General features: G+C 41.3%; 1 protein-coding gene across 1 annotated transcript in view; it reads right to left on the bottom strand.

Annotated features, from left to right (window-relative positions):
• Positions 1-239: 239 nt before the first annotated feature.
• The window catches only part of LOC106885946 (growth factor receptor-bound protein 10-like), a 55,377-nt gene continuing 43,085 nt past the window's right edge, over positions 240-12,531 (bottom strand). Inside the window, exons 3-4 of the mRNA XM_014938470.1 lie at positions 3,975-4,191; positions 240-1,187 (exon numbers count right to left, since the gene is read on the bottom strand). Of these exons, the coding sequence (XP_014793956.1) occupies positions 953-1,187; positions 3,975-4,191 (452 nt within the window). The 3' untranslated portion in view covers positions 240-952. The remainder of the gene's footprint in view (positions 1,188-3,974; positions 4,192-12,531) is intronic.

The raw sequence follows: 12,531 nt of genomic DNA on the forward strand, positions 1-12,531 counted from the left end.
AGTGGTGGTTTTGGCAATGATGATTGGACTCAATCTGAAAGGTCCCTTCCAACCTAGACAATCCTATTAAGATGCAGTGTGCCTTTCAAGAAAGCAGACAGCTGTTTATGGCAATGTAAAGCAATACAGAAGAAGACAGCGTACAGTAGGATCTACTGCTTGTAGCCGAACTGTCCACCCAAACCCTTTTATAAGTCAGAGCAAACGTAGGAGCTACCTACAAACTAATTGAGCAGCGATACAGAACATCATCATCTTTTGGGGTACTCAAGCCAATAGTCAGTAAGAGCAACCCATTTCTTCAGCCCCATGCAAATCAGCACAGTTTCAAAATAAAAGGTTTTGAGCCCAGCTTTAGTCTTTAAATGTGGTCAAGGACTGATACAAAACAACATGGTTGTTTCTCAGAGAGTGGAGCAGGACTGAGAAGAAAAACTGTTTGCAGTATCAGAGGTTATCGCTCTAGCCCATGTGAGAACTTGGTCTGTGCTATCTTCACTACCAAGAACCCAGAGCATCACTCAACCAACTTTCCATGGGACAATGCTCCCCTTAAGCCCATTACGAGGAGCTGGGCCTGGTTACATGCTCTAAGACCATTATTTTGCTTTTTAAGCAGCTTCACGAAAAACAGCAAATAAGCAGCACCATGTCCTTAAAGAAAAGGGCTGTTCACTGGCTTTGTGGCACCTAGAATACGCAGTATAACATGCACAGATCCTCCTCCAACTCTAAGCTAATTAACTTGACTTCTGAATTGGTAAGTCATTACCCTAGCATAACAAAATCCAAAAGATATTAGGCATAACTGCTATATTCACAATATGCATGTATCTGAAAGAGACTTGCTTCATTTTTACAAACCTTTTAAAAAAATGTCTGAAGCCTGTTTGAAGACAGCCTCTCGGGCAGTGCTGCCCTACTCATAGACAAAGCCTACAAGCACTTCTATTTATCTTGAAACTTTCTTTCTGCCTTCAAAATGAAATAGTCCACTGCTGGTTTGAACGCGAATGGGTGACCCAAAGCTACATCCCATACTCACATGCTTACTAGCAGGTTGACTCTGAGGTAAAGATCCAGGGGCTAGCACTGGAGAGCTTGCGGGGCTACAAAGTTCTGGGAAGGGATTTGGGATGGCCGGCAAAGACGATGTTCTGAATTGCTGTTCTTCTTCTTGAAGGCGCCTATAAACACAGAAGCACTAAGCATTAAGAGGAGCAAACTGGCACCACCAGACCTGGATGTCCTGCCCCACCATTTACGATAACGATACTAAAGAAGAGGAATCAAAACCACTCTTTTTCCAAGCAACCACTATAAAGTTACAGCAACTGAAAGCACAAAGTAGGTAAGTGCATGTGAAAATGACCAGTCAAGTCATTTATGCATGTTTTGTTGCACATAAAATAAACAGAAATATCCATCTGTTCTCGCTGTTGTTAGCACTAGGTTACAAGTTTAAGCTCTGTGTGCCAGAAAGTCAGTTAAGTTCTTCCAAACCGGTGTGAAAGAGAACACAACGGCAGTCTCTTGGAGCCAGATTCCACATGGATCTGCAAACAAAGGTGTACCCCGTAAAGCCTCTAAGCCGAGACTGCAACCAATATTGTCACCTCTTTACAATACCAAATTCCAGAAATGCAAAGACTCAGCTTGAGCAATAAACTGCAATTACAGCCTCCCACCTTATGCCAGTTGTAGTTACCGTTCAGACAAGTTTGCGTCTCCTGAGAATACACCTCACGAGCCTACACAGGACTAACAGAGTTTCAAGTTCCAGTTCATAATACACCTGTACTGCCCACACCAAAGAAGGAAAGCCAAAGCCTACCAGTTGCCACAGAAAAGCTTGAAAAGATGTAAGACCTATTCACGACCACACAGATTGCTTCAGCTTTCCCTACTGCCAGGGCATCACCATCGAAGGTAGTACAAGTGACTCTGCAGTAGGCTGGCCTGCAAAGCCTTTGCAGAAGGCACCATCTAGTGGCCATCATGGAGGTTTCCAAAGACAAGCACCTAGCTCCTGGATTGGAAATGTAAATCATTAAAAACTTCATTTGCTCTCATTTTTCGCTCTGCCTTCAGCAAGCAGCACCTTCTTAACAGAGCTGCCTGGGAGACAACTGCTGGGTTTGCCTCTGGCAGCGTGTCCCACCCGGGGCACACTCACTGTCTGTGCCCCAACCAGAACCCGGGGGCTGATAAAATAACTACTGGGAAATCTGCTCCGCAGGTAACTCTATCCTGCAATTTAGTTGCCATGAATGAGCCTTACAGATTTGGGTTTTTTTGCTATAAATAGCAGGTTCCAACCATAACTATAAACCATGCAAACGACTACTTGACCTGCTCCATCATTTTTTTGTGCTACCCGTGTGTGCACTTCCCTACAGCACAGGGTAAAGGACCGTGTAAGATTTCTTCAGCCCAGTAGACTTGCTGTTGTCTCAGCAGCTGTGGAACAGCGCTCTGTATTGCAAGTATCTCACTGACCTCCAGTGTAAGAAGTGGAACTAGAGACTTGACACAATCAAAAAGCTGTGGTTCTCTGAAAATGAGAATTCACTACCCTGCACTCTGCCTATCCTGCTGCAGTGCATCGTTTACTTCACGACTGATACACACATAGAACTCTGCTCTTACGAGAATTACCAGCGTCAACCCTTCTGTTCTGGCTGCAAAAAAGACACAGACATTCCCCTCTAAGGGAAAGGGGTCTAGATAACCCTGAATAAAAGTTTCACCATTATTTTATTTAATGATAAACACATTGTGTTCTTGTGCGTATGGAAGCACAGAGTTCAGAGAGGCAGAGTGTTCTCAAAAAAAAAAAAATTTGCTAAGTTTTGAAATGCCAAAAATAGTTTAAATTAAGTGTTTTGATTAAGATATTTACAAAACATCGACAGTTATAGTACTCCAGAGGGTGCTTTTTCTAGTACGGCCCTACTCAAGGTTAAATATGAAATACTTGTACAAAGGATTGCATCATTAGCTGACTTGCTTGTATTGCAGTTACTGCATATTACCCATTCATATGGAAAAGCTGCCTGCCTCAAGAATACCATTCCTCTAAGAAACACATCAGTGTAAAGAATCAGGAGCAACCCTTTTCCTCTCTGGGACTTTTCTTTTATCGTTATTAATTCCCACGTCTTTTGGAGAAGACACTATTAAATACAAGGAAAGGAAAATTCCAAATCTGATTCAGGCAGTTTACCTACTCTCATGCTGACAGGAGCTCCTTTCCTCCTGCTCCCTAAAAAGATTTTGAGAACTTCAGCATCACCTATAGACCTCCCATCACCACCAAGGGTACTCCACTTGAAGCTTGAATTCAAGCCACTATACTGAAAACAGGAAAACAACTTTAAAACCTTTTTTTTTTTTTTTTTAAAGTAATGACTCTCGTAAGTGAAAGAGCTGAAAGCGCTCTAGGAAAAACAGTAAAATAACTATCATGTGCTCCTTTTTTGTTTGTTTATCTTGGACTGTTCATGAAACCTCCACAAAGAGATGTATTTTTTTTGTATATCAAAACTAGCTGAATGCACCCTTATCAAGGTACTTGATCTCTTACGTTTTATAAAATGAAGCAGCTGTCAGTAGGCACCATGCCTGAGAGAACAGTTTTTAACAGTTTGGAAATAAAGCTAAATATCATTTAGATATAAAATCTAAACATCATTTCTGCAAATCGGTACCAAGGATACACTTCTACATGTCTGCTACTACAGGTACATCAAATATTGATTAAAAAAAAAGGGTGAAAATGTGACATGTACGAATTTTACAAAATACATGGGAAGTTTATGTCCTTCACCTACCTGGCACATCTTTTTTCCAATGCAAAAGTCTAGTCTAAGCTAGGCTCCTACCGAAGTTGATCTCCTATTTAAAAATGTAGTTCTTTTGAAGGTAGCTCAAGACAACTTTTAACAAAAACGAGGCACGTCCCTCGTTCCTACCTGACTGCCATAATGCGCACGGGCTGAGAGCGCTGCACCTTCTGCCTCGGAGACATGGGCTGCAGGGCACCAGACCCCGAGGACGGCAACTGGCTGCGGTTGAGCTGCCCGTTGTGAAGGAGCGGAGTGGTTTCCGACTGCATGCTGCAGGTGGAGTATAAACTTTCAAACGAGGAATTCATGTCATTTACCAAAGCTTCTAGGTCCACATCGTCATCTGGAAAATAAAAAAAAAAAAAAAGAAAAAAAAAATTTAAAAAGGCAGCATAACACACCTGGAAGTCCCAGACACATAAAAGTCTGGAAAGCCCAAAAACTAAGCTTCACTAAAGTTACCACATAATTTTATAGTTATATTTTTACACTGCAATTTTTTTATTGCAGAAAACATTTATTTATTTTAGAGCAGTAAAATGCAGCTACTAAAAGCCAGCAATGGATATCTATTTTGTCTGCCTTGGTAAAAAACTACTAACACAGAATGAAATATTTCTACTACAGTATTTACTATATATATATATATAATCAAAATTTGGTGGGATTTTAAATTATGCCAGTGCTCATGTGAAACACCACTTCATTTACTGAAAAACTGACAAACATTTCAAAAGTATATCACTTACAAATACCTCAGTTCAGCTTGTCAATTTATCAAGTTCAAATGGTCAAACAGTATAATAAACGCTTTTTAAAGACCCAATAATTTAAAAGAAAAAAAAAAAACAGTGTTGCAGAAATCAATAGGTAGAAGACACACTCCTCTGCTGTACACCTCAGAAAGCAAACCTCAGAATTTTTAACAAACGATACCTCTATTTCTCTGTATTCTTGTGATACGGTATTTTGAAGGGCAATGCTAGCTTTTAACTGTCACTCCAAGGGTGTTACAAAAATACCTGTATCCTTGCCCCTGCAATGTGATAGACAGACCCCTGCCTTAAAGAGCTCAAAGTAAATCAACCACGGATGTGGCGTGGGTGGTTGGAGGAACATCAGGCCCTAAAAAGTGCCCCAACCTTTCCATATACACCACCTTACCTCACAGTAAATAAGTAACTTGTGCTCATTCGTTCCTCCTTAAGGGTCATAATTACCCTGCAGGACAAGAGAACTCTGGGAGCCCTTTGCAGTAACCACTCTCTGAACTCCTCTAGCACAGTACTGTAATTACTCCCCAGCCACAAGTGACGCCACTGCCTCTCAGGAGTTCAGCGGGCTGACCAACACACACATGGGTATCTGCTCCTGGTCACTGCACAGCCACCGCCTCAACAGCCACCTCCGACACAGCGACACTCCACGCCTCCCAAAATGCGCCCTTATTTTCCAGCTCTAATTGGCCTGGTGAAATATACCACTGCTGCCCGCGTCCCTCGGATCTCACAAAACTCTGCATGACTCGGATAGAAAGTGGAGCCAAGCAACGGAGCCAGCAAACACGTACAAGCTAGATGCTGTAGCTAAATGCAGCTAAAATATGCTTTTCACCACAAAAATTTCCTGATACCCATCCTTTTGCCATGTTTACTAGGTAGATGAACCACCAGGAGCATCTAATCAGCTTTTGACCAATTACAGTTCTTTCTTTGAGATACCATAAACAATTTTGTACCAATATCATCTTTCTTGAGGATATAATCTGAAACAGCACCGCTCAATTTCTGCCCACTAACATCATGCCTCAATAACCCTAATGGGATCTGGACCTGGTATTTACACAGCAATTGTTTTGGATGCTGACAACCCCAGTTCTCGGTGTTGGACGAACAAAAGATCTGCTCAGAAATAAATAGGTGCTGGTCATGTACCTATGTCTGAGCTCTATTTAATGACTTGAAATACTGTGCTCCTTGCTGAAAGTTGGTAGGCCCTTTACTAAAGGAAAAGCCACTTAGCCTTCGCTGAGAAAGTACATGCAAAATTTCTAGGTTTGAACATGTGTTTAAAAACCACAAAAACCTCCATCAACCCAAACATGTTTCCCCCTTTCCTTTCTTTATGGTTATTTCACTCAGTCTCTGTACTAAACAGGTACTACCCCGCTACTAAGAGTCACCTTCACTAGGCTACACCATCTTCTCTGCCAGCTAGTTCATGCATTTTCAATAATCTAGACTTTGCTTTGCTTGGACAAAGCCTACAATAATTTTCTTGCTATTTTTAGGGATCTTGAGACAGAGTTGCAATTTAAATTTCATTCCATCCTCCAGATTCTTATCCTATTTGGAGAGGACATATCGAAAACACTTCTTGAGCAATCACAAGGGAACCACAGGAGTAGGAGTATAAAGAGGGAGAGGCTGAATTACAAGGCTTTTGAATTTTATCATTCATCTAAAGCACCAGAAGACCAAGCTGTAGGGTATCGGATGGCTGTCAAGTAAAAGCTTAGAGGTTGGATGAAGGAGACATGAAAGACAGACCCTAGCCACAGAGTCAGGGAGTAAATTACAGCAAGTAACAGCAATTGTTTAGCAGGGTGAAAAGCAGAAAGGGGAGAAAGTCAAGGCGTACATTCTGTGGAAGTCTGTGTGGCTTGGTCCCGGAGGGTGCTAATTTATTAACAACTTAGACAAAGCTATTAGCGTGCAAGATCATTACATTTTCAGATGATTGTAACATGGGAGGAATGATTAAGAGTCAGCTCAACCTACCCCTGAATAATCAAATAGGCACAAAGGTGTAATCTGAAGTCTAATATGCATAAAATGAGGCACTTCATGCAAAACACTAAGCAAACAAAGTACATGGTTTAAAGCATTGAATTACCATTAGCAGGCTTTTAAGCATATCAATTACAAAACTAAATTCAATTTCCAACAGGACAGGCACTGACAAGGTACATATAGAGTTTTCCTAATAACACGTTGTACTGAAGTCCAGAATCTGGTTTCACTCCTCTGTCAGCTCCTTTTCTCCACAGGAGCAGCACTGCTAATAATAGTTTTCTCAGTCTTGCTAGAAAACTTTTGCAGGAGCGCAAATCCTTAAGCTTTTTGAAGACAAAGCCTGCAATCTTGAATTTCATACAGTTTCGTCTCTATACAATAGCATTTATTACTACATACCATTATGCTTTGGGGGTATTTCAGCATGCTGCAATAGGAAACCTCAGTGCTGTGGCCTACCTCGGAAGTGCCAGCAGATGTCTCAGCCTGCCAAGTAATCCCGAATGCCACTTGTGATGGCTCTCTACGGAGCTTAACTAAATAAAACTCAAATAAGCCATCCAGGGGATTTCTAAGCAACTTGAACCATTTGCAGGTATACTATCCAGAAGGACATTTCATATTCAGTGCAATCCTACAAAGTATCTTTCTCTATCAAGCTGGGAGATCCAGCTGCTATCAAGATCATCCCACATGGAAAAATAAATAAATAAAATAAAAGGTGCTAGTCAACAGCAAAATTTACAAATCACTGGGCAGTCACAGGTAGCTGAGGAGCCTCCAGCTCTCCAGCTATCTTGCAGACATGCACATCCAGGGATACTAAAGACTATTTTCCTTCCTCTTGCATTGAATTCTGCTGTAAGATCAAGGAGTATGAAAAGTGGATATTGGAGGTCTGTTGTCTTCGTCTCTCAACTGACCAGCATAGAGGCTAGCTTATCACTTCCATGCACAAACATGCAAGCAGCCTTTTGCTGTTGGAAGTCATTTTTAAAGGAAAATATTGGCAAAACCTATTTCTGACATACTTCTGGTGGTGGACAGGTGTCATGGCTTGGGCTGGACTGGCCAATGAGAATGACAGATGCTCTCCCCCGTCTCTCTCTCTCCACTTTGACAGTAATGTTCCTTCCCAAACTAGAACCAAAGCGCACACGCTGGCAGCTGTCTGAACTTCATTTTGCTTCTTTGCCCACAACTTGTTAAACTTTGCCTTTGTTCACAAACCAGCTCCGCTGGATGTTGCAAGTAGTATTTTTGGTAAAGTAAATCATGATTTCAATTACAAGAAAAAATATACGAGTTCAATTCAAGGAAAGAAGAAAACTTTGTTATAAAACCTTTACAGAGCTAGTGAGCTAAGCTATCACATTCCACAAAAACAACAGCACTTTGAATCCCATTTGAATGTTTTCAGGCATATCATAAGAGGGATGATAACCTCTCAGTTAGTCCTAAACAGACTTTAATCTGTCCTTAACCATATCTGGCTTGTCCTTCTGCTTCCAGCCCTTCTCTGTCCTCCAGATCTTAATTTATATACTTATTTTGGTTGTTGTTGGCCTTGACATGTCAAGCTCAGCTAACAGGACTAAGCAGGATACTCTGAAGCAACGTAAAGCTGAAATGAGCCCTGCTCAGCTTCATCCCTGCCAGCCTCCCAAAGAAAGCAGGTATTTCCACGGCTGTCAAGGGGCTCATTGCACTGCAGAAATTCTGTTTACTGAAAAAAAAGCTGAACATGGAAAGAATCCCAGCTTTGGACTACAGACCAGGATGCATTTCATGTCTCTAAATGACAGCCCAACAAACACTCTTCCCTTTTACATATGGTCTGCAGTTCATAGGAAATACATATGAAGACATCACAGGACTTGAGAGCTGCGATTTAAGATATTTTTAAAAACTGTATACATAAATACATAAATAATTTCCATTTTGCTTGCTTATTTCAGAATTTAGTTATCCAGCATTATCCATAATACCAGTTCACAAAGCAGACTGATGTGAGTGCTACTAGCCTCTCAGCAGAACATTTATAAAAAGGCTGTATCACTTTTCTGTCACCATGGAAGTAAGTCTGATACTATGTGAAGCCTAACAACAAGTATATAAACAAGTGTTTGATATTACAGTAAGGCAGCTGTTGATTGATCACCTATTCCTGTTTGACAGCCTAACTCTGGCAATCGGTTCCCCAAAACGAGTTTCAGTGCAGCATGTTCAAGATCCAGCTTGACAAAGCAAAGAAGCTAAGGTATAACTAATGTAAGATTTCACTCAAGTTTAGCTCAGTAGATGGTATCAAAGCAGTTAGAAGGGCCCTCCAGCACACAGTAATTAACCCTCAAGGAGACAGGTGGAAACAGTGAAGGAAAGGAATGTGTACAGTTGCATATACCCTAACATCCTGCATTGGCGATGCAGTGAAACACTATGTAAATTATAGGTAACACAGGGAAAATACATTTACATTGAAGTAATCAGAAAGATTTGACCAGAATGTAAAAGGGAACAAAACACACCTAAAATACCTGTGGTACCCACCTTGACATTCTGTTTCAAATCTCCTAAAAACACATGTAAGATTCATCTTGGTGGTGCAAGCATGTTTCCCAAGGTTTTTGGTATTGTGGAAATATCAAGGTTAATGATCAAAAATGCAGGTAAGGATTACCACAGCGCTATGTGCATACAAACTCCTTTTACAAGATAACCCCTTATTAAGGGAACCCCTTGCACAAGAGCCCTGCAGCACATCCCATCCAGTGCCATGTCCAAATGCCCTTTTAATAGGATTTCTCAGAAATTCCAACCACCAAAGCTTTTTGAAAATATACCATTGCTGACAACACACAGTTGTAATGATGCACAAATGAGTCCACTATAGGTAACACTCATACTCCTCTGTTACTTTTTCTCTCTGAGCTTGTAACTACATTTGCTATGTTTCCACAAACATCTCACCTCCCTCCGTACCCTGCTTCAGCTTCCACTAACACCACCAGTTGCCTACTTGGACTTGCAATTCTTATGTACTGAAACAGTTACCTACAGCCCCACCACGGGTGCATGCATTTAGTACTCGGCAGCGTCTGTACCTCTGGGTACACAATAGAAGGTGGGTGACAATAAACAGATTTATTAAGTTTTTTTAAAAACTCCAGTGACCTCTACAGCAACGCTGCAGCTGAACTGACAGCCTCCAGTTCCCAACACCAGCTCCAATTCTATGCAATCTAGCCCCTCCCACTTTATTAAAAACTACTTATAGACTGTAGTTTTGCACAAGAAACACGACGACAGTATAAAAAACATCTGCAAGCCCTATGCTTTCATGCTGTTCTCCAGGTCTGCTGCCAGACCCAATTATAAAAACATCAAGATTGCCTTGAGTGAACATTCAAAGCTCAGAGGTTTTTTTTGTTTGTTTGTTTCAAGTGCAGAAGATATAAATCCAACTTTGTGTCACAGAGGCATCACCAGCTCTAGAGCAGTCATAGTCTGAATCAAAAATGACAAGCCTGAACCCCAGAACTCCAGAACTTTATGTACCTTGTAAGTCCCTTATGGGACTTTGCACTGAAGAGTCCTTTCCTTTACTGTTTTCTAACTTTCATCTGCCTAAGTGAAAACCTCTACTTTGCACTGTGACTATGGTTGCTTGCCTACAAAATGTCACATCAGTGCATGTACAGTTTCCAAAATGCTAAATGGACCATGCTGTGGAAAGAAGGGCAAGAAGCAGAGATGCTGATTGGTAAAAGAGCATGAAATTGAGATAGGGATCTACGCTCTTGGAGTGCACTGAAATGCCACACAGAGAAGTCAGGAGCAAACTCTTGACTGCTCCAGTATCCTCCAGGTAATTTTTAAATCCCATACACATCTATTCCTGTTCCTGCCAGTAAGACTGGGATGGCTAACACCAAATGTATGTATGTTAATTATAGGTACTGGCTAGAATTCACTTTATAAACACCTAAACACTAAGGGTTCATGGTTGGACTCCGGAAACATTCTTAAAATATACCTAACAGATTTCTTGAAATAGAAGACACAAACTAAATTGAACAAAATTAATGTTGCTAGGTAACAACTATAGGAATAAGCTACATACAAAAGGTGTTAGTCAAAAAAATCAAAGCGTTAATGAGTAACAGGAGCAACTGGCTATAGGTGCCCTACAGCGAGAAGGAATGAAGTTGTACCCTCAGACTAGCCCTTACCACATAAAACAAGTTTCAGGAGTTCTGATGGAAAAAAATGGAGGGTTAAAAAAAAAAATAATGGAAAATTCAGTTCCTGTCCAGTTCACACATCTAATGCTTGACATCATGAAGAGTAAAGATGATGAAAACTAGGCATTTGGAGGGAGGGGGGTGGATAAGGAGGATTCTTTTATTTAATTCCATAGACAAACTAAAGTAAAGCATGTCTCCGAAGAAGATTTTAATGGTTTTGCCCTTTGATGAGGCTGCAATTATTCACAAGCAACATCCAACAGCACCTCCCAGCATGCATGTTTCCATTTCTAACCCAAGAACTGTAGAGGCACGTTGGTCCTTTTGTGGAGTGGATGGATGTTGGTCGCCTCAACAGACTATTGTTTTAGGTGGGTATCACCACCACCACTGAGTCCTCATTTTACTCTAAGGCATGCGCAGGTGTGGAAGCACTAATGACATCTCTATGAGAGAGGGGTTTGAAACCTGAGGAAAACACCCAGAATGCTGATTATGCATATACACATCAGCTTTACTACAAGAGGTAAGATAAAATATGTTATGGCCAGTCCCCTTTCCAGACACCCCTACCTCATTTAGAGAACACAGAGCTGGGATCTTCCCAATGCCCATTTTCTAGTAGGAAATTTGCAGCTTTAAAAAAGAAAAAAAAAAAAAAGGTAAGAAAAAAGCATACATTCCTACAAGAAGCATCTGGTGAAAGTTTGAACCCAAAGTCAAATAAGACACCAGCTGATTCCCTGTGACTGCAGAGCAGAACAGACCAGCTCCTTTTGGGTGAGCACACCACACACCCTTGTCCCTTCTCCAGCCATCGCTGATGGCCGAGCTCCTGGTAACAGCAACTACCAGCAACTGCCAGCCTTTTAAATCCTTTTTTGCAGGCCAGTGCTTGCAGAACCCCTGCTCTATAGTAAATTCTGAGTACACAGATCACTTAAAGCAGAATCTGAGGTTAAGTAGGCCTCTGGGAAATTGCCATTCCTGAGTTGATTACAAAATCCAGTCAGAAGATTCATTTTCAAGAAACTGCTAACATCTGCAGCTCTCTTCTATGAACATTAGGTTCAATGGTTTCCCTGTACTGTTTTCTCATGTTACCTACTTTTAGTTCAGCAGTTTAAGAAAAAGACTGAGAAAGACCTTAAAAGGAAAGCATTTGTTTGGTTGGGCTTATCAAGACAGAAGAAAAACCAAAACAGCCTCAGCTACCCAGAGGATAGAAAATAACATAGAGGAGAGAAGCAGCACCACAGAGGGTGGAATAGGGTATTCTTTCCAAGGCCAAACCTGGGGTCGGAGTAGGCTAATCCTCAAAAAACCCACGAGAAGGACAAAACGGTTGCAGTGGTGAAGGACACAATACGCCACAGGGTGAGCAGGCAAGACTGTTTTTCCAGACTCAAAGGAGGTATGAACAGAGGGAAATCTAAAGCTTCAGTAATAATTGTGCAAGGAATAGTCACGCACAGATAGCCTTATTGTGGCCTTTTCTTTACTCAGGGGAAAAAAAAAAAGAAGAAAAGAAAAAGAGAGCGAGCGTGAGTGAATGCATGAGACACAGACAAACTGACTGACCAACCCAGGGATTCTCAATTCAAGTCTTGCCTTCCTGGTAAGGTTAATTGGATGCCTCAA

Source organism: Calidris pugnax, unplaced genomic scaffold (genome assembly GCF_001431845.1).
Source record: "Calidris pugnax isolate Ruff unplaced genomic scaffold, ASM143184v1 scaffold13, whole genome shotgun sequence".
Classification (NCBI taxonomy): domain Eukaryota; kingdom Metazoa; phylum Chordata; class Aves; order Charadriiformes; family Scolopacidae; genus Calidris; species Calidris pugnax.